Source organism: Sceloporus occidentalis, unplaced genomic scaffold (genome assembly GCF_023333645.1).
Source record: "Sceloporus occidentalis isolate IW3139 unplaced genomic scaffold, rSceOcc1.0.p SCAF_47, whole genome shotgun sequence".
NCBI lineage: Eukaryota > Metazoa > Chordata > Lepidosauria > Squamata > Phrynosomatidae > Sceloporus > Sceloporus occidentalis.
Genome location: NW_028317027.1, coordinates 6,612,128 through 6,635,377, shown reverse-complemented (window position 1 = coordinate 6,635,377; position 23,250 = coordinate 6,612,128). Strand labels below are relative to the sequence as shown.

At 35.7% G+C, this 23,250-nt stretch overlaps 1 protein-coding gene across 1 annotated transcript in view; it reads left to right on the top strand.

Annotated features, from left to right (window-relative positions):
• The window catches only part of LOC149289279 (dystrophin-like), an 874,963-nt gene that overhangs the window by 251,895 nt on the left and 599,818 nt on the right, over positions 1-23,250 (top strand). The window contains 5 exon segments of the mRNA XM_089490922.1: positions 4,302-4,490; positions 5,333-5,514; positions 12,871-13,018; positions 17,474-17,593; positions 22,812-22,913. Of these exon segments, the coding sequence (XP_089347048.1) occupies positions 4,302-4,490; positions 5,333-5,514; positions 12,871-13,018; positions 17,474-17,593; positions 22,812-22,913 (741 nt within the window).

Genomic DNA, 23,250 nt, shown 5'->3' with positions numbered 1-23,250 from the left:
CTGTCTCTGGAGGAGTGCCAGCGTCACCCTGGACGGACTGCACGCCCCCCAGCTCCCCGTTAGGTACTGTGTGCACAATTTTAGTACGTGTGCGCTCTCTCGAAAAGTTATGTGCGCGCACACAAGCGCACAGCTTAGAGGGAACACTGCCGGCCATCCACGTGATTTAAAAGAAAATGTGATTCATCAGACCAGGCCACCTTCTTCCATTGCTCCGTGGTCCAGTTCTTATGCTCACGTCCCCATTGTAGGCGCTTTTGGCAGTGGACAGGGCTCAGGATGGGCACCCTGACTGATCTGCAGCAACGCAGCCCCATTTTTCTTGTTTCTAACACATCAACTTTGAAGATGAAATGTTCAATTGCTGCCTAATATAGCCCACCCACTGACAGTTGCCATTATAACAAGATTATCAGTGTTATTCTCTTCACATGTCAGTGGTCATAACGTTATGACAGATCGGTGAATATATTTCAAAAAATATACTTGCATTGTGTACTGTATAATTAAATAAATTTTAATTTTATGTCCTACCTATCCTTGGTGCTAACACCTACCACATTTATCTTTGTACCTTCATCTTAGGACCTTTTGAGACCTGCTTCAATAAGGTGTTGTAGCAGCCTATAAAAAACATCTTTTTAACTCTTTCTTCTCTTTTTCTTTACCAAGTATATTCACTCCTGGTACAGGTCTATATAGATTTTCATGTTAAGAAAGGGTGTTTGTCTGGTATATTGGACAAAGAACACAAAACTAAAATCCATATACATATCACTATATCAACCAGTTGAATGGTCCATTGTATGTATTCCATTGGCTGCTTCAAATATATATAAGATCATTTCAGAGAGCTTTGTAAATTTTGGTTAACAGAGACAAATACTGTATATTATATAGAAATATATATGGTGAAATACATATTGCCCCTACTTCCTTCCCCAACAGTTGTAAATGCTCTGTGAACTGTATATGGAGTTATTTTATCATTTCTTAGCTTTGCTTTCATGAGCACAAGTTCTGTTATGGGATTTAGATTTTGATAGCTGATATGTGGTTTAATTAAAAGTCAAGCAAAGCGTAACCAAGACCTTCACATGCAAAGCAGATCTAGTACACCTAATTAGAAACTGCCCAGATTTACTAAAAGAGTCATTTAAAATCAAAATATAAACATATTCTCTGTGATCTTTTTCTTTTTTTTCCTTTTTCTTCCATTGTAATTATGAAGCTGCCACCCTACATGTATAACAAGCTTGTTTTCTTGACAATTTTTGCCACAACAACTTTTCAGCACAATAGTTAAAGTTAAATTAGACTTAATTAATGACACTTAATGAGGATTTTTAAGCATGTTCCAATTACAATTTCAACATGATCTTCAATGTACTCCTCAGAAGTGGCCAAAACAGTAAAAAAAAGAAAGTTAGGGTTTTTTCATGATTACTAAATTCTATCTATAAGATTAGGCAGAAGGAGGAAAAACAAATTGTAAGAGCTGCCAAAGCACACACAGAAGAGAAAATAGCCCAGTCAGTAAAAAAGGGAGATAAATGTTTTTTAGATACATAAATGAGAAAGGGAAAGTAAAACAAGGATTAGTTAGATTAAAAACACAAGACGGAATGTATGTAGAAGAGAATAGAGTTCTAGCTGACTGCCTCCACCAATATTTCTGTTCAGTTTTTACAGATGAATATGATGGAAAGGGACCTCAGTTAGACAAAAAGATTAATGAGATATTGTACTTCAGCTGTCTAAAGTAAAGACAAATAAGTTGATGGGGCCTGATTAAAAGAGCTTAGTGGTGTACTAGCAAAACCATTAACAGATTTATTTAATCAATACATGTTAAAGGAAATAGTCCCAGAAGATTTTAAATTAGTGAATGTTGTGTCCATTCACTAGAAAGGCAGTAGGGAGGAGTCCAGCAAATACAGGCTAGGATTGTCACATGAATTTCATGATCAGTAACAACATGGGTTTACTCAGGGCCGGCCCAAGGCAAAATGCCGCCTGGGGCGAATTTTAAAATGCCGCCCCCCTTATCTACCCTTCCTCTCCACCCCCTGCCACCCCCCCTTATCTACCCTTCCTCCCCCCCCCTTGTATTTACCTTTCAGCAGTCCTGCGGCGAGTCTCCCTGTTCGGTCTCGGTGCCGGCTTGTAATGCTGAGCGCCGGAAATCTTCCGGCACTCAGCATTACAAGCCGGCACGGAGACCGAACAGGAAGACTCGCTGCAGAGGAGAGAGAGAGGGGCGCCGAGCGGGTACTGACAGCTTGGTAAGCGGAAACCACTCAGCGCCCCTTTCTCTCTTTCGCTTTTTTTAAAAAAAAAAAAAGGGGCTTGGGGCGGCAAAGTGCCGCCCCTTCAAAAGTGCCGCCTGGAGCGGTTGCCCCACTCGGCTCCATTGTCGGGCCGGCCCTGGGTTTTCTTCAGGGTTTTGATTAGGTGACTAAAATAATATGCAATGAATATCTACATTTCAGAAAGGCTTTGACACTGTCCCACATAGAAGACTTGGACACCCCTTTCTTCCCCAATCTGATGCTCGGTTTGAACTTCAGCATGTTGTCTTGACCACGTCTACATGCCTAAATGCATTGAGTTGCTGCCATGTGATTGGCAGATTAGCTATTTGTGTAAACAAGCAATTGAACAGGTGTACCTAAAAAGGGGCAGTAAGTGTAGGTTAAAACATTGAAGGGGTTTAAGCATGCATAAGACAGGAATAAGGCTATGCTAGATAAAAGATGAGGCCAGAGGCTAAGGATAAAATTCTGAAATTAGGAGACTATATAAACTCTTATCTGTCTACGCATTTTATGTTTCTATGTAATGTTATTTAACTTCAATTGGTATTAAAAAAAAATCACACGTTATTTTATTTGTAACGTTGGGTGCAAAACAATAGCATTGTTAATCTCATCTGAAATACATTGGTATTTTGAACCCAGTTAACTTGCATTTTACATGTTAAAACATCCAGTAGCCATCATGTTTTGCATACCTTGCTTATCGCTTATTGCTTACTCCCCCTGGTGGCTGTATTCTTTCTTGAGCATACAAACTGAAACATACAACTATATGAATTCAATGTAGGGTTTTAAACTCAAAAGCTCACCATAGTCTTTGTGTGTAGTTAAGGAATTTTTTTTTTCACTGAAGTGTTTTGAAAAATGCAGCTATAAAGACGCACAAGTTGTGTCTCAAATTAAATGTACTTGTCGACTGTGTAAGTTAATGAGCACACCCTTTGCCAACCTTCTCTATAAAAGCACTACTGCGACAGCCTGTAAGCTGATGGACAGGTTTCTCAGAATGTCGTATATTTTTATATTGTATTGTTTGGCCTGCACTAAAACCATGAAGCATTACAGAATATGTAAGTGTTTTAGTGTAACAACAATTTATGATATCCAGTCTACTTGGAGGGGATGTACCACAATCCTAGCATTCAAAGGGTTAATTCATAATAATAAGATAATATTATCATGGAGTACTACTAAAACAGATGTCTGTTTTAGGTTTGCAGTATGTGAAGTAGTCAACATAATGTATTACTACGTATTTATTGTAGTTGTTCTTCATGCTTGTTTATGTAATGCAAATAATTTATGAGTGCTCGATATAGTATATAATATATGACAAAAGCAAACTGACAAAGGCTTACATATACAGAAGGTACATGGGGCTCCAGTCTCAATCTAAAGACTTTTTAATAAAAGATTTTTTTTTTTAAATGGATTTACATATAGATGCACTCATTTTAAGCCATACTTACTGGTATTTCAGTAAAGGACATTGCGGCTCAGTAAAGGTACGGTAGTTTCTTTCATAAAAAAGGAGAGAAAATTGGGTGTCACTAGGGATTTCTTTAAGAAGCAATTAAAATATTTATGTATTTAAATAGGCATGAATTTATTCAAAACTAATGTTTAAATAAGTGGGGTTTTTCCCAACTGATTGTACATGTAGTAGATACAATAATAGACTTAAATATACAAACACCTTGCAATACAAGTTATTATGTCTGATTGACAGCTCTTAAATCTGCAATATTTTAGCTAGAGCTTGGATATAATTCTGTTATGGAAAATATGTCAATCACGTGTTATGAAATATTTATATGTTTATGCCAAAAAATGTGTTGATGGTTTATAATTGAAAGATGTGTTTAATGGTTTAATGATTGTATGCTATTTGTATATTGTTATTTTAGTTGAGACATAAAGAAAAAAATACGCCTGAAATCTTATACCTTATCCATTCCTTTCTAAAAATTCTTTACTCTGCAGCGGATGGAAGGTCTAGATGACAGACCATTTGGGAGTTTAGTGATGGAGCCTGAAGTGGATTTGGAAAGCTATCAATCTTCACTCGAAGAAGTACTTACGTGGCTTCTTTCTGCAGAGGATGTTTTGCAAAGTCAAGGAATGATCTCTGGCAATGTTGAAGAAGTAAAAGAACAATTTCATGCTCACGAGGTATGTTAACAGCGTAAATGAGTTTTATAATGTTTAAAAGTAGAAAAACAGTGGCGCGGAACCTCTATCTGTAGGGTATACATGCTGCTGAGTCAAGCAGTGTTATAGTGGTCCAGATGTGAAGACAAAGTCTCCTTCAGGTAGTAATTATGGTTTTATGTACCTATTATGCCAGGGAAGTGATTTATTTTCGCTGAAGATTTTTTTTTTCGGTTGGCCCACAGCCACCGTATTCTGATTCTAATCATTCTAATTTATTAAAAAGTCCTATTTTGATGTTTACCATGTTCAAAAAATAATGTAATTGATTTCTAAAAATGCATAAAACACTTTTTGTAGTGTAGTGGAGCAAATTTCCATGGTAGTAACTTGGCAGTATAGTGGATTTTCAGAGGTCCAGTGGTAAAACAAAAATAATAATAATAAAAAAACCAAAAACAGGTGTAAATTCTTCTTTGAAGCCCTGTATGGTTGTTTTTAATTATGCGCTGAGTATAATAGTATTTCTGCCGTTCGGTTTCAGAAATATAAGAATTTCACTGATACATGGCAAATAATTGATTTAATTTTATTAGCCAATAATTGGTAACATACCAACAGGATTGTGTTTAGAATTTACTTTCAATAACAATACTTTCGTGAAAATGTGACATTACCGCACATGTTGCACAAGATACTCCCAATGTATCTCTAATTTGATTTGGATGTAAGGGAGAGGCATATAAAATATCTTTAATACCTGTATTTGGCTGAAAGGCAATTTTATATTCTTGCATATGATTATACAGGTATAAAATTTTAGCTGTTATTCATGCCTGCTATAAAAATTCCTATCATTTTAGGGCTTTATGATGGAATTAACATCTCATCAGGGAAATGTTGGCAATGTTTTGCAAGCTGGAAGTCAACTATTAGCTGTCGGGAAACTTTCAAACGATGAAGAGAATGAAATCCAAGAACAAATGAATCTCCTTAATTCCCGATGGGAAAGTCTCAGACTTGCAAGCATGGAAAGACAAAGCAAGTAAGTAATAATTTGGTTTATCTGAAGCGCTCTGCTTCTACATTCATTGCTGGATAAAAATTACCATCAAAGCAGCATTGTCCGATGTATTCACAGGAGGCGGTATAAAATTTAAAAGCATAGGCTGGGAGGGACAGAGCCTTTTTATACTAGTGTGTAACATATGTAACAGATGTAGCATATTGGCTTCTCATAACGACTGAGAGCCATACAAGGAAGCCCCAGAAGACCACATACTGCCTACTGGTGACCATCTATACAAAAGGGTTCTATACAAGCTACACTTCTAATATATCATCTAACTACCATTATATATATATATATATATATATATATATATATATTGTTAGCTAACGCTGCAGTTTCACCTGTATAGGTCTGACTGCAGCTAGAAACATCCATCCTTATTTCTTAACTAAGTATTCTGGTTTTTGCGGATCAGTATAGAAGTAATCCCCATATTATCCAAAGACAAGGAAACACTTACTACCAAGCTGTGGTGATAGAAAAGAAGTGGCACACCAAAAGCTAAAGGAAAAGGCAAAGGTACATTGCACCATTGTTCAATTTAACTCCATCCACCTCACCACCAACACCTTCTTAGTGGGCATATTTCATGTAGCTCCATTGCTCCTTTAAATATTTTACATAGTGATATTGACTTACAGGCTCAAATAAATGAGAATGTTAAAAAAAGTCTAGTTTCAATAAATTGGATACAGCGGGACTGTTTCCATCACTTGGATCTTGTAGAGTTTTGGAACTACCAGAATCAGTAATTGTAATTAGGACACAGTGTTGTTTCAACTGTGTACTGTCTTAAAATGAATTGTTAATGCATGACAGTATTCATATTTAGAGGGCTTAAGAATCAAGAGGATTAGTTAAATTGTGTTTGTGCTTCAAAAATCTTGAAAGAAGCGTCTGCGTATCACAAATGAACATTCAATGCTTAAGCTGTATGACATGTAATGTAGAACACACATGCCAATTAAGTTCTCTTTTTTGTATAACCTATGCTTTGCCATTATCTTCTTGTTTTCAACAACATTATTTTTTCTTTAAATAACCAGTATAAAACTAATTAGTTTAAAGAACCTATAATAGCATTGACTATTATTCTTTTGCATTATAAACAATGGCGTTGGAACTTAGCTTATCATTAGCCCATTGAATATGTGGGACGCCACTCATATATATCCAATTTTTATAAAGAGAAAATTGCATAGTCTGCATTAGCTATCCCAAATAAACTAATTGTTGTTGTATTGTTAGCATCTCCTTTCTACTGAATGTCATATCCACTTTTAAAAGAAAACACATTGCTGAAGAAAACTATGGGGGGTTGTGCACAGTCCTCCGTAGTGTAAATGGTCTGGTTGGGGAGATCACCGATCAGGCTCCCCGTTATGTGGCAGAAGGGCTACAGCCGCCTGGACCTGCCCCCTTAGGCCTGGCCCTTGTTACTCTAGGCCAGAATACATCACTCTATGGGGAAATAGAATGCCTATATTCCATTAAAATTACACCCCCCAAAATTTTTTTGATGTGATTTATACCTTTTTTGGTGTTCCTGGTTGCTGTAGGTAATAGGCATATCATATAATTACGAAGGTGCAGAGCTTTGGCAAAAATCCAATGCTTACTGAGCTTACTGAGCTTTTTTCATGTTCACCTAGACAACAATTATAGATAATCTGAAAAGAGTAAACCTAAATGGGCAGCGTGTTCGCATAACATAGCCATCAAAACATGCCATAACATACAGTAACCTCCACAGCCTTAACTGAGCACGGGGTAGTAGAGGAAGGGAGCATAGAGTGGTCATATCCAAATATTGCTCCCCTGCTCAGAGAAAACGAAAACTGACCTGGGGAAGTATTCTGAGACTTCTAGTCAAACAGAAAGAGCGTGGTCACTAATAAATATACACACAAAGACCTTTCGCTGTTGCTTAATCTCATCTGACTCATAACACTACCACTAAAACCACATTTAGAGTTACGATGACTACTTTTGTGGTTTGTTTCTCAATGAGGTTATAGATATTGGAATACAGAATGTAGATACTGCCTGATATTCCTAAAAAAAAAAAAGATGACATCCCTCAAAAATTAGTAGTGAGATTCGTTTGAAATGGCAGCCCAGTATGTGTTAATCACATTCCTGTCTTATTTCTAACTCCTGTGCAGTACAGCTATCTAATGTTTCACGGCAATTTCCCTCTATTCAATAAACAACTTGTTGGTAACCTGCAGTTCCTTTAATGTGAAAAGAACTCTATTGCAAATAAGTAAAATAAATAGCTCTGAGTGTGTTAATAATAAACATCTGTAGACTTGTCCTTTTTTCGAACAATTTAACATAACATGCTTGATGAAAGTTAGTATAAGTAATGAGGCTGGATATACTCATTGTTAATGTTCTCTTTAACATTCTATTAACAGAAGCTTAACACGGAACCTTTACAGATAACACTCAAACCCTGCTGTTTGCACAAGCACTCTAGGCACTGGGGGCAATGAAGAACATATACATATATATATATATATATATATATATATATATATATATATATATATTACACATACAGACACATACACACATACTGCCTTTGCCTTTTAAACTTAAACTTGCATTAGACAACACAACGTGCCATTGGAACACAGGAGCGATAGTTGCTAATAAAGGGCCTTTGTACATCTCTGAAGATAAAAATCAAGCCATTTCCAGCTACAATGATCACTTAACAATGTCTATGCTGCATTTCTGATCCATTTGATGTTATTTGAATGGACAAATTTTGCTTTTATTTCAAAAACAAAAAAAATTCTATGTTTTTGCTAAGTTTAATATGGATATGGGTATGTGAGACTCTTGTGATCCATTCTTTTGTTTCATTGCCATAGCTGAAAGCACTTAATTTTGATTCAGTTAATTTAATCAAATAATGATTAATTAATTGATATAGTGGACATTTGATGTGCCATGTTTACTAACCTCTGGATGTAATGACGCACATCTTATTATAATGATTGATTTGGCTTTCTCTACAAACTGACTGATGGAGCCACTTGCATTTCTCACTGTTGATGTCTAGTCATTGAAAAAAAAGTGCAATTAACTCTAATTGGCAGCTAGTTTAAAATGAAGAAAAGTTTTCATAATTTGTATTTGTCATAGATTTCCTCAGTAACTTTAATGTAATTCTGAATTCTGCATCTACGTGATGAAAAGGATCTCAGCTTAACTGTTCGATACCCTAGCACATTAAGGTTTTGGAAGGCCCTCCTTGGCACTGATCCTCTCCAACGTGATGGAATCTGAAGCTGCTTCTGTACCTACAGATATCATTTTAATTACTAGAGGTTTGAATAATAATAACTGATGATTGATCTACTTGTGCACATGTGAAGATACCCAAAAGTTACTATTTTAGGCAGAATATACACCAAATTAAATTATAATCAATACAACTTCTACAAAAAATATGCATTGGTATATTGAATTAGAATTCAGCAAACCACCCCAGGAAAAGTTTAAATGTAAGATGTGAGCAGACTTGTATTGAACTCTATGTAAAAGGATTGTGAACTGCTCTTAACAAGGGGAGTTGTCAGATCTGTTGTCAGAGTGTGACTCTTTGACTTTGCCTGATGTGCCACTACACAGGCTCCTACACCCTCCCAAATTGATTATTTGTTTTAACATAAATAAAACCTGTTTAGAATCAGAGTAGGAATATTAATGGTGTAAATGACACATGCTACTGAAATTGTATGGATTAAAGCCAGGGAGGTAAACGGCCCCTGTGTCATGTGGAGGGCATCCAACAGACAGAGGATGGCCGCGTGTGCAAGCTGCAGCCACTGGAGAGTGGTTGTAGTTGGCACACACGGCCCATTTCTTGAAGATAGTGCCACCAATTAGGCTGTGCATGCATTGATATGGCTCAGTTGTATTTTATATAATTCCAGAATGAAGACCTTTGTCACACTAAAAAAAAATAGTGGCTGGTCTTAAAAGTGTGAATATTTTGTTTTAGCCTGGATTTTTTAGGTTTAATAATATAAATATCAACTTTTCAGGCTTGCCAGATAGAAGCATTGTATTTATACAGAAATAAGCAGAGCCTGACTGGGGAGGGATGACTAATCGGTAATTTCGGCCGGTGGTAGCCAATGACATTTGTGTGGTCACCGGCTGGACAGCTGCATGTCATATTTTTATATTCACCCAGGATGTGGCTGCATGTATCCAGCCAGCAGCTGCACACTGGAGCACTAAAAGTAATTATGTGGTCCTATCGGCAATTCCAGGCCTGGACTATACTTGTTTCAAGCAGGAACATTCTGGTTAAAAGGAAACAATTAACAGTTGAATAAGCCTGAGTTAGATTTAGTCATCTCACACATGATTCATTTTAAGTTTAAGTAAACAGATATAACAATATAAGATTAAACAACCTTGGCATACTGCATATTTAAATCAACAAATTAAAATAAATGTCCAATGGTTGAGTAAAGTGACTCAAAGTGACGATATAATATGTTTCATCGTGAAACAGAAGAGTTAACCAATTTGGTTGGTTTGTGTATGACAGTTTTGGAGAGAACAAAAATATTTGGCTTCCAGAATGGCTTAGAAACAATCCCAAGAGAAGTAGTCATAATTACCTCTTCTTAACAAGGTTTATTACATTTCACATCCCAAACCAACTGCTTGCTTTGTAGATAAATGACATTATCGCAAGAACATGAATTTCTGTTTTTTTGGAAACCCTTTCAGAAATATTATTGTTTTCATAAAGTGCTACTTTATTTTCACAAGTATCTATTATCCAGCTGATAGATGCAGTCCTTTATTGAATTGTTTATACATGCACTGCCCCGGCAGATGGATGGCGTATCTTAAGACATTTATGTAAAGACTGTTCCTTGAGAAGATATTTCCATATAGAAATGAAGTCGCTTTCAGAAGAAATCCCATTTACCCAAAATGAGAACAAACGCCTATTTAAACAATGCAATCAGCTAATGACAATTTCAGCAAAAGCCCATCAGTTGTATTTTTTTCCATTTATTTACCAGATGCCAAATGCGTAGCGTGCAGAATGTCTTCGATCTTTATTTGTGGGACAGGTTTTCTAAAACTTAAACATAAAACAGATAAAACATAATTTAAATGATCAAGCGCGTGAATAACATCTAAAATTTCTAAATTAGTTGCTGATTGAGATTTTAAAATGTGAACAAAAGAGTGTAGAAGGAAAAATACTGCAAAAAGTTGGTAACTGTGCCTTACACTTTTGAATACAGAGTTAAAACATATTTTGTAGCACTTCTTAGACATAATTCTTTTGTCACTATCCATGTTATTCCCAGTAGCTAAAAGCATCATTATAAAGGTGCACATATGACCAAAGTACAATGCAGTTGAGGCATACTGGGGAGCCACTAAGAACAGTCAATGATGCTTTTAACAGTGGGTCAAGTACACACGTTTTATTCAGCTGGAAACTAATAATAAAAAAATAGCACATCTTTTTGTACCAATCTTTGGTAATTCTGATACTGAATTCTGATTGTTATAAAAAGTGTTTTTGCTGATCTACTGAATAAGACATTTAACATCACAACATAATTTTTTGTTGATATATTAACTGCATAAACTTGATTTTGATCATGAAAGTCTTCTTTTAAGAGCTTAGTGAATACTCAGAGTGCTCAGATGCTTATAACCTTGGCGTATCCAACCGACAGGGGATATTCGCATTGGCACGCTCCTGTGGATAATTAAGGCAGGTTCTGTTAATTTTGCATTAACTTGCAGTACCGTAAGCACTGTGTGTCCTTTTTTTAATTTTAGTTTATTTCAATATTGGCGACAGTAGTCCTCATAGAAGCTTTTTTTTCTTTTACAAATTTTTTAAAAAGAACTGAAAAGCATTAAATATACAGCACAACGCAGGATACATTCAACAGGGCAGGAATGATAACCTTGCCACAGTATGTACACATAAAGTTCTGCGTATATCAATCTGTCAGCCACGGCATCATTTTGCAGGTTTGTATATTCTCTGTTACCCGTTTGAAGGGTACCAATCCCAGATGAACAAGGCATGTCAGATAGGCTCATGGTTGATTGAGCAGGATGTGGCATTTTAGCATTAGTCCTTTTTCAGTGTTGTTGCTCAAGGCAAAGTGATTTTATACAGAAATACCTTAATGCAATCTGGCATCTTTGCAGAACGACTAGAAAACTGTCCAGAACACTGTACGGAATGAATAATAATGCGTCATATTTTGGGAGCTATTGCTGTATGAATATACTGAGTTTGCTATAAAGAATATTTGATGGTATATCATGCAAGATCCATCAGAATCGCATTTGTCTTTTGGATTAATAACGCTGACTTTTTTTAGCGGTTTATGTTTATTCGTGTTTTTGGAAATAAAAATAAAAAATAAAGTAGCAATTCCATGAGTATTTTTAAATAATCTCTTGTCTACAAATGATTATACATTAGATGCTCTCCCGGAATCTTCATACTGCCTAAACGCTGAAATAATCTGTTGGAAAATGAATAGTTCTTCTGCTGGAGAGACTCTAATCTTGCCTAGCTGGATAGGCTTAATAAGTTAAAAGTAGTGTAATTACTATGGCTTCCTAATAGCTTTGGACCTTGCCAAGAATCTATTAATAGTAATCAGTTAGAGATCAGTTAGTATTCGAGATACACCTCTACAGTATCTATATTAGCTCAAAGCATGTGGAGGAAAACAATGCTAAGATATAATAAGTTGAAAAAAATGTTCTGTTTTTTTTAATGTTTATTGTTTTTTTTTCTTCTTCATACATTAATCAACAAGGCATGCAATACAACACTTTAAGGCCAGCATCAGCCTGATGACATAAGTATGACTGAAGGTAGGATATGTGCGGCCGCACGCTACGTTTTTATGCTCACATAGCGTGCAGCTGGGCATATCCAGCCAGTTACTTTTAGGTCATGGATGCAGCAGATCTGTTGAGTGTATGGCGCGGATGGGTTCTGTTCACAAACATAGTTGGAAATAATATGTCTTAGGGAATGCATTTTCCCCACCTACCACACATGTTACATTCAGGTCTTGTCAATTATATGTATGTCCTGCTATTGTGACAATCCTGCCCAAGTCTGACAAAATGTAACTATGCACAGAGCTTTCAGCTTCCATATGGAAATTACTTTTCCCCCGAAAAACTGGGTTATCCTACCTGTTGTGGTTTACTGTGCTTTCTAATTTGTAAAATGTTTAATCTAAGATTGGGCAAATGTATCACTCACAAAGAACCTTGTTTTTGTTCTTCTAGTTTACATAAAACATTGATGGACCTCCAAAATCAACGTCTTAAACAATTGAGTGATTGGCTCTCTCAAACAGAAGAGCGAACCAAGAGGATGGATGCTGAACTGGGCCCAGAATTAGAAGATATAAAGCGTCAAATAGAAGAACATAGGGTTTGTTTCTTTTTATTTATTTATGTCTCTTAAAGCATGTAATATTCTGGGAAATATCTCGCATTGCTTTAAATTGGCCATTTGTTGCTATATCTAGGCAGCAACAGCCTCTTATCTTTCCTGATCTAATCATAACCTTGAGAAGTTCAGCTGCCATAACAACCAGAGTACTATTGTTTTTTTGTCATATAATCGCTCTAAATTTGATGAAAATATTGATTTATTTTAGACCTCAGACTGCCTTTCTGTTCCTTGTCCTAAATTATTTTTTTTAAACAGACATGAATTTTGGTTATGAACTACTTGACACATCTTATCTGGTATTTTTCAGTCTTGCATATGATTTAGCCTAGAACAAACAGCTAGTCAAAGAAAGTTTTTAATCAGTTTTTACTAGAACGGTTCTATTAGGGACAGGCAGGCTTTTTAGAGGGGAAGAGGTGGCACAGGCAAGTTGCTTCAAGGGCAAAGGTGGCACAGGCAGGTTGCTTCAGGGGCAGAGGTGACACAAGCAGGCTTCTTCAGAGGCAGAGTTGGCACTGGCAGACTGTTTCAGGGGCAGAGTTGGCACTAGCAGGCTGTTTCAGGGGAAGAGGTGACACAACCAGGGTGCTTCAGGGGCAGAGGTGGCACAACCAGGCTGTTTTAGGTGCAGAGGTGCAACAAGCAGGCAGTTTTAGGGGCAGCCGCGGCATGGGGAGGCTGATTTAGGGGCAGCTGTGGCACGGGGAGGCTGTTTTAGGGGAAGTGGTTGCACAGGCAGGGTGTTTTAGGGGCACAAATTCCGACAGCCACACTCCAAAATCTTCTTGAAAGCGTCCTCAGAAGAATGGAAGCTGTTATAGCAGCAAAGTGGGGTATAGCTCCATATTAATGCACATGGTTTTGGAATGGGATGCCCAACAAGCTCATATAGGCAACTTGAGTTCCTCCACACCAAGCTCATCCAACCATGTCTTTATGGACCTTGTTTTGTGCGCTGGGGCACAGTCATGCTGGAACAGAAAAGAGCCTTCCCCAATCTATTCCCACACAGTTGGAAGCATACAATTCTCTAAAGTGTCTTTGTATGTTGTAGCATTAACATTGGACTCTGGTCATGGTCAGATGTCTGTTCATATTTTCACTTGCTCTTTAAATTGTGCTTAAATGATTTCACTATACAAGTACGTTTGAACATTCTAGCCACCTAACTTGGAAAACCTAATGATTCTTTGCTATAAACAACTGCCCTCAAATAACCTGTTGCTCCAGGCAAAAAAAGTACAAAAAATATTATTTTCCCCTGTAGAAGTGTGACATTTTACAATGTGCTTATCTGCATGTTATATCCTTTGGCTAACTCTTCCCTGCTGGAAAGCTTTTAACAGTTTAGAGTAACTTATAAGCACTGTAGCACAGAATATTGTTTCCTATAAATACACATTCTGTAAAATCTGTCTGAATTTTGTTAGCTATTACTACATACAGCTTAAAAGAAACAAATGAAAATAAAAACAATTTTTTAAGGGTATCAAGGAACATTTTTAGAGGAATTTACAGAAAAAGCATTTTTTATGGTAAAACAGAATATTTGGCGGTATGAGGATGATTGTAGGTAATGGTTGTGATTGGTACATCACAACCATTACCATGGGTAATTTTTATTTGCCTTTATCTGGACCTGTGCAATGGGATATCATGGAATGGTTGAATGTGGTGGACTTGGCTGTTGGGACTCATATCCCCTAATGGTTGATTTTATCACCCTTGCCAATGTCAAGGGGGGAAGGGTTGGTGATCATTTTCCTAGCTAGCTTCAAATAACAATTTGTTTATTATAATTGTAAAAAGGAGTCACAATTTATATCAAATAACTGCTAAGCACTTTTATTCTTCATTCTGTAAACTTTTTGTCAGCACAGTTAGGATGCATTCAGATTTATTTCCTCTATCAATCTACTTTGCTGAATATGTCATAAGTATGCTCACTTTTGTGTATCCTATAAGGCTCATTGCTGTTGTTTTTTTAGACCTTTAAAGAAATTACCCTCGTGCATTGTATTATTTTACATATTTCTTCTTAACTTAACTCATTCAATTGCTTCTCAAGCAATGCCAGAGCTCAAGAGGCTTTTCCTTACATGGGCTGAAGAGTAGCACTACAATATATTCTTTATTGAGGGATTGTGGTGAACAAATGCATGAAATGAAGTGGCGATGCTCTTGGTAGATGCAGATGTTTTTTTCTGAATTGGAAATATAAATCCAAATAAGATATTTGCATAAAAAACACAAGCGATATACATTTTAGTGCTAGGTCCAGTTATGGGTTTACTTCTGATGTTACAATTTCTTTTAACCTAACGGTAAACTTTAATTGATAGCCACTCAACCTAAGCATTGCTTAGGAATGTCCTCACCACCCCAAACAGTGTTATGGCTCATGTATGAATCCTGTTGTTCTAAATGGATATAATTTTAAGTATGAAATAAGTATTCCCTATGTATAATTGCTTTATGGGATGAGTAAATAAATGCAAGGTGTTACCAGCGATATGGTAACATACACCTTACACCTTCAGCCTCAAAAATCCCCCTTGAGCACCAAGAATCTTAATAAACCAATGGACCTCAGGAGCTGCATAAACTTACATTACACTCCTCTAAATATTGAGGAGTTAAATTTACTGTACTGAAAATTAGATTTCAGTGATTGATAATGGTTGATATAAGTAATAAACCCAAAGTTTAGAAATGCATTATGATGCAAGCCTCTGACATCACATACACTGGAAATGGGTACAAAATATACATGATCTTTGTGAAATAATATTTCTGTGTGTTCTATCATTCTTATAACTCCTGAAAGTTCTTTAGAGACACTGGATAATGAGTAGTTAGCAAAGATTAATAAAATATGTGTTTTAAGATTTGTTCTGAAGATTCTACTGTCCCAAAAAAATAATGCACCGATTCTCAGTAGACAAGATGGTCATAAACTGTCATGAATTATTAATATGGACTACAATAGTAGCAGGGCTCCCTGAAACTGCATGGTCTGACCATAGATAATAAGTTGATTTTGCTGGCATGCAAGTCATGGTAAAATACTTATAATGTACATGCTCTTTACTGGTAATAACTATTTTTGTGAACATTTTTCCTTATTTTCTATAAGAAAATGTATTACATATCATTGAAAGGAAATAAAATGTGAGGTCTCTGAATTGGTTTTTTTTTAATTGAATAACCACACCTTTATGTAGGTTAACTTTGAAGGCATAGCTGTAACTAGATGTAATATCGATATAGAAATCATTATAAATCTTATATATTTATAATATATCATCTATACAGACAGGGTTATGCGATATATAGGCAGTTTCATGCTAAATATATATATATATATAGATAGATAGATAGATAGATATAGATATATCTCTCTCTATATATATATGTTATTTATACACATAGCTTTATAGTGTGTGTGTATATATATATATATATATTCCTATATTTGTATTGTTTCTAGCTGTCACCTTTAACATGATTCACTGACTAACGTAGGAAACAGGGGACATAAAACAAAGCTTTTCATACAGTAGGATGATATCTTGCAAAGACGATGGATTACATGTTAATAAAGTGCTATATTTTCACCATAGTCATCTTAATGAAAATAAATATAATGGCAAGTGTACAAAAAAACACGTTTTATACTGTAACATACTAACAACACGCAACACATTTGCAACACGCCATAGTGGTTTTAATTCAATTTAGTCTTTTATTCACAGTATATGCATTTGTATTTTGAGCAGTTATTAAAATAAAAATCATGCCCACTTCTTAATCTCATGCAGTGCCCTAGAAAAGTAATTTCTGTAAAGGTTTTCTTTAATATATTATCATCAGCACACCCTTCTTTTCTCTTTCCTGCTACAAACCTAAAAATGTTACTGGCCACAGACTATTTATAGCAGTTACCCTTTCCAAACTATTTGCTATTAGATTGCACTTTACTTGGATATAGTATATTTACCTTCTATAATTCTCAGTTCCGCACTATAATAGCCACTGCATTTACATTTAATCTTGCCATGTGCAGCTGTTATAATATCATTTATAGTGGCGCTTTGCATAGATTTGGTGCTCTGTGTACTTTAATCACAAGAATTGTATTGCTGTGTGCGATCTTTAAATGGTATAAATTGTTAATTGGATATGGATCCATTTTCAGGTGATATTACCTATAATATATTCCAGTCATCTATTTAACAGACATTAATGGAAAGCTACATACAAAATATTTCTTGTAATTTAGTAGGTATGCTTGTACACAGGTGTCAAGAGCAGCTCCTATCATGAATTGTTACATCGGTTTTCGGTGTTGGTTGTTCCCTATTTAGTGTTGATGAAAGTAAAGATTCTATATGTTTGTTACATTCTATAACTCAATGTTTCTCGATTCAGACATTGCAAGATGATCTGGAACAAGAACAGGTCCGAGTCAATGCTCTCACTCATATGGTAGTCGTGGTGGAAGAATCTAGTGGAGACAAAGTTACGGCTGCATTAGAAGATCAACTCCAGGTGTGTATATCATTTACTGGATATTTCAAGTACTTTCTCAAATGAAATAATGGTTTATATGACATATAGTCGCTACTTTAATGTTTATCCGGTTTCTGCTGTCTTTATATTTTTATCAAGTTAGCAATTAAGCCATATGCTGGACCAGCAATGTAATCACATAACATATTGTTGGTTATTCCTATAATCTCACAGTAAATGTACCTTGTTACAGGATAAACCACTAAGGCTACTTATGCCACCTTTTAATGTATAGCATTTCCACTTTCCTACAAAGGGCTTTAAACACAAGTTGTCGTCATGAAACTAACATTTATGCTTCATTGTAACCTGCCAAGCTAACTCACTCTTTAGCCATTTAAGCCACTTACCTCCTCACAATCTATGGCAGCTTAGTGCTATATTGTCCTCAGTATTCTGCCCTTCTCTCTTCAGGGCAGGAATTTACTCTATGGGGATCATAGATGTGATTACTGTCTAGACATCAATTAAATAGAACCTGCCTTGCAAAGTGAAGTAAGCTAAAAAGTCTCAAAAAGAAGCACATGATGCAATGTAAAGAAATTCAAGAATGGATAAAAACCAGTTATTGACATCTATACCCCTGGAAAGGGTTACAAAACAATTTCTAAGGCTTTGAGACTCCAGTGTAACAGTGGTTGGCTTACCAAAACTCCTCCAAGAGCACATCAACAACTAATGTAGGAGGTCACAAAAGAACCCAGGCAAACATGTAAAGGACTGTGGCCTGACTTCACAGTCCATTTTCATGATTCCACAATAAGAAAGATACTGTGCAAAAATGGCATTGATGAGAGAGTTGCAAGGAGAAAACCAAGGTTAATCAAAAAAGACACAAAGGCTCACTTTTGCCAAAAAACATCTTGATGGTCCCCAAGACTTTTAGGATAATATTTTGTAGACTGCGGAGTCAAAAGTGGAACTTTTTGGAAGACATGGGTTCTGTTACATGTGGCATAAAGCTAACACACTTTGGAACATCATTCCACAATAAGAACATCATACCATAACAGTCAAATACAGTTGTGGTAGTGCGATGGTCAGGGGCTGCTTTAATGCTTAAAGGCCTGGGTAACTTGCCATAATTGATGGAACCATTAATTCTGCTCTCTACCAGAAAATCCTGAAGGAGAATGTCTGGCCATTAGTTTGTTTCCTAAAGCTCTAGCGCAGTTGGTTTATGTCTACCTCTCATGGAAAAAAATGACTCAACAGAAACAAAATTAATGTTTTAGAGTGGTCTAGCCAAAGTCCTGACTTGAGTCTGATTGAGATGCTGTGGCATGACCTTGACAAGGCAGTTCATACTCAAAAACCCTCCTATGACATTGAATGACATTTTGCCAATAAGGGACCCTTTGCCACTTTTAAGGGGGTTTTGTGTGTTGTTTTTTGCTGATCGAAAATATCTGTTTTAATAAATTAATATAAGCCTTTATTGGCTTATATATTTACAGTTTAGGCTAGCAAATCTGAATTTAGATGATCATAACAGTACTTAATATAAATTCAGCTTAGTAAAAAAAAAAATTCTTGATTTTCAGTCAGACACAAAAAATAAAACTTATTGGCTTCATACAGTACCATGCTTTTCTCTGTTTTGGTATGTGGCCAATAATAATGCATTGGTATGCACACAAGTTGAAAGATATGATGAATCTGTTTCAAAACACAGGTGGATTTAATGATGTTTACACTCTCCAAGATTGGACCAAAATGTCCTATTTTATTTTATTTATGAAATAATATTTCAGTTGAATTTTCACTCTCATCTCTTCTCATTGACAATATTTTTTTCCAGCAATAAAGAAATCTTATACACTTGAATATTAGTCAATTATATTATTATTGTAATATATATATTTTGTGACATAAATAAATCATCCTCCTACACACAGACAATGAACATGTCTCTATATGACTCTTGGCTGTATCGAAACAAAATTAATTTCAAAACCAGTATTATAACAGTGAATTATTGTCATATATCTAAAATCAGTATCCCTTAGAGACTGAATCATTTTCACTTTCACCTAAAAAAAGAATTAGCAATATACCTTTATTTAAAGCATGGTTAAAATGGGTATACATTACTTTGATAAATTTAGTGCAAGACCTACATATGGAGGCTAATTCCTTATAACAAGGTAAACTCCCTGCCAACAAAATAAATTGTTTGAAACAATTGTATTTTTCTAGATAGAGTAGTGTAAATAATTTATTGTCCTGGTAATGATAATGCTACATAATATAAAAACAGTCAAATGAATATTTTTTTTAAATGCAAGCAATCTATTGTATCAAGCTAAATTGTAGGTATTGTAGACATTGTATAATGAAAACTTTTGCTTGAAACATGTCAGGCTGCTATTAGCAATTGCAGGTTTCACTTATGCTGTCATTCAGACCAACAAAAATACTGTTATTTGTTACAATCCATTATGTCATCTAAATTAGCTCACTGATTTGTGATTGTGATTTAATTCTTTCCTACAAGTCACCTCTAGTCATTCAACTTGTTTGAACTGATACTGTACTGTACCAATTCAAACCAGTTGAAGTTATTTTTATTTACTTAGTGATTTTTCCATTGACAAAGAATAATAACTAATTATGACTAATACATTTTGATTTGTATTTTCACTCTGGGATGAGAAATAAACAAGAATATAGTGAAAGTGACAAAGATCTGTCCGTCTGCTTCTACAGATATCTAAAATGCTGCTCCCTTGTTTTCATGTCTGTGATAGGGAATGCCAGGATATTACATCATATCCCAACACCAAGAATTAAAAGAATGGAACAGTCTTAAATGTCTGTCTCTCAAAAAAGCATTTTAATTTTTTTTTTAAGAATTCCACATGGGCTTGTAAGGAGTCATTGCCCCATTTACCCCCCCCCCCACACACACACACCGCATTTCACAATATGAAAGCCCTCAAGTGGCACATTTCTTCAAAGTGCTTCTCAAAAGAAAACCTGAAATAATTGTGTGAGTGCAGTTGTCTACCCAGAGTCACATGGTGTAAAGCATAATCTGTTTAACCCTTCATGATGTGCTGGCATTAAAATAGTGGGCATTAATGATGCTATGGTAGAATAAATTAAATGTTGAGCACGGTGCAGAGAATCGCTCCACACCTAAAAAGACCTGTAAGAACCACTCAAGATCCTACTTATCTGAAGTATAGAGTGTTTAATTGTACTAGCTAGACTTCCTGTAAGTACTGAACTACAAAAGTGGGCTAGGGAATGCTGTTGATCAGTCTGCAACTTCTCATCAGTGCCAAATTAAGGGATTTGTGGGCCTAGAGCTGAAAACAGTGCAACAGCAAGCATTCCTCTCATCTTCTTGTATTTCTGTGCTTTCACACTTTGTAAAAAAAAAAGATGGGAAAGAAGGGAAGTTTAGAAAACAATATGCAGTTTACCATCACAGCACATTTCTTTCAGTATCCTCCCTCAGACTCCATCAAAAGAAACTACATGCTAGCATACCAGGGCTTCCTTGCTAAGGGAACTCTTACAGTAACAGTGGGTTGTGGGGCAAAATGCAGCCTCGCATGATTTCAGGACAGTATGCCTGGAACCGGATTGCTCTAGATGTAGCATATGTCCCGTGGAAACCGTGGTCAATCTAGTTTGGCTGCCATTGGCCCTTTTAAAGAGACATGGGCTCCATTAGCCCCTATGTTGCCAGAAACCTTAGCCCTTTTTATATCTTTTCTCTATGGATCCATTTCTACAGATGAGTGAAACTAATGGGAACATACAATAGACATTAGTGATGCATAACAAGTGTATTTGCTGAATATGTTTCAGTGAAATGAACTCTAGATAGTTATGCTTTCTGAATATACAACAACTTAGCGAGGAGCAATATTTGGTGCTGGCCTAAAAAAAGATGGTCTCAATATATATTTTAAGATATTTTTTAATTACATTTTTTATGTTTTAATTTCCAAGAAGTGTTTACATAGTGTGCAATATGGAGTGTTCTTAAGGGTTGGTTATTGTGTCAGTGGCTTCAAGTTGAAAATATTAAAAAAAGGCATCCTACTCAAAAAATCTAAGTTATCAATAAAATTTAATATAACTAAGATTAAATTTGAGCAGATATAATAGAAGGTTTATTGGAAAGAACATCACCCAAACTTGAGTTGATCACAAGGCTATATTTTATTTGCTTTCTTGATTTCTTTATTTAATTCTCCATTGGAAGCCTTGGATGCAGTTCTACACATTGTTCCTTTTTTATAAGCTTGCGTGATTAGAAAATCTTGGTGATCCCCAATGTATACTGAATTGGTTTATATTTAATAGATATTTAATAGAATTTTAATAGAAAACAACTTTAACCCTAGAGATTAATTTTATTGCGCAAAGAATATACGGTATTCCTGGTTATTTTCTATTGTTTTAAATTAAGATGAATTACTATAATGTGTTGTACTAGTGTTTTATAAGGATTACAAGATGGGCCCAAATTATCTGCCGTGAAATTCTAGGTTTGTGTTTGTAACATTTATGGCATATGCATCTGATTGGAACATATTAGCATGAAGTTTGAACTCTGAGGGTAAATTGGTTCTTGGCATACACAACTTTTGTGGCAAACCAACCCGGTTGGAAAGCAGGCAGATTAGGGTGGACACAACTTTATTGGAAAAATCCACAGAAGAGCATACCATCTTAGTTGCTAGAACTTCCCTGTCGCTGATACAACCTCCACACTACCTCTCACTTTCCTCTATTCCTTTTGTTTGTTCTCACCCCATTCCCTCAAGGTTTTAAACTTGTGAGTAGGGCTCTCTCCACCTAATATATCAGTTTGTCTTAGTCTGTCGATTCTAGTCTTACCCCTTGAATATATGTATTGTAAGAAGCACTGGATAAATTGTTGGCGCTGTCTAAATAAAAGACAATAATAATAATAACAAGAGGGGGGTAGTATTGTCAATATTAGCTATTAAAATGTATTTAACAGTAGTAAAAAGGCCATAGAAAGAAGCCCTCTGTCTCCCACCTATTTTGTATTGTCTGTTAGTGCTCCTTCTTGATGGACGCTGTATCCCACAAAAGAAAATTACTCTTCTACTCAGAGGCACAAAATGAGGTGCAGGGTTATATTTGGTTAATGAGCTGCATGCATTATAGATAAAAAAAGGTTGTGGCTAATTTATTTATTCTTTTCTAGCATTTGGGAGATCGCTGGGCTTCTATATGCAGATGGACAGAAGACAGATGGGTTCTGCTGCAAGACGTTCTAATAAAATGGCAGCGTTTTGCTGAGGAACAGGTTAGAAAACTATACCTTACTAAAAACTATTTCTTTTAGAATTGTCTCGATTAGAAGACATACAAGATTTATTGAATTTGTTAATTTGTTAAGCACAGTTTATGTAGGCAAAACCCAGTATTAGCATTATTATTGAGAAATCTATACTTCTGCATCTACATAAGTAGCTTTATTGCCTCAAATATTCACATCCTGGTTGGGAAGGCAAGAAACTAATCTTGAATAATCTTGATTGATTTCAAAGTTTACTTGGCTGTCTACCTGATCAACAAGCAGTTGACAAGTCTGGTAGAGTCTTTCTGCATGGTTGCTGTTGATAAACTTTATAAAGAAGGCA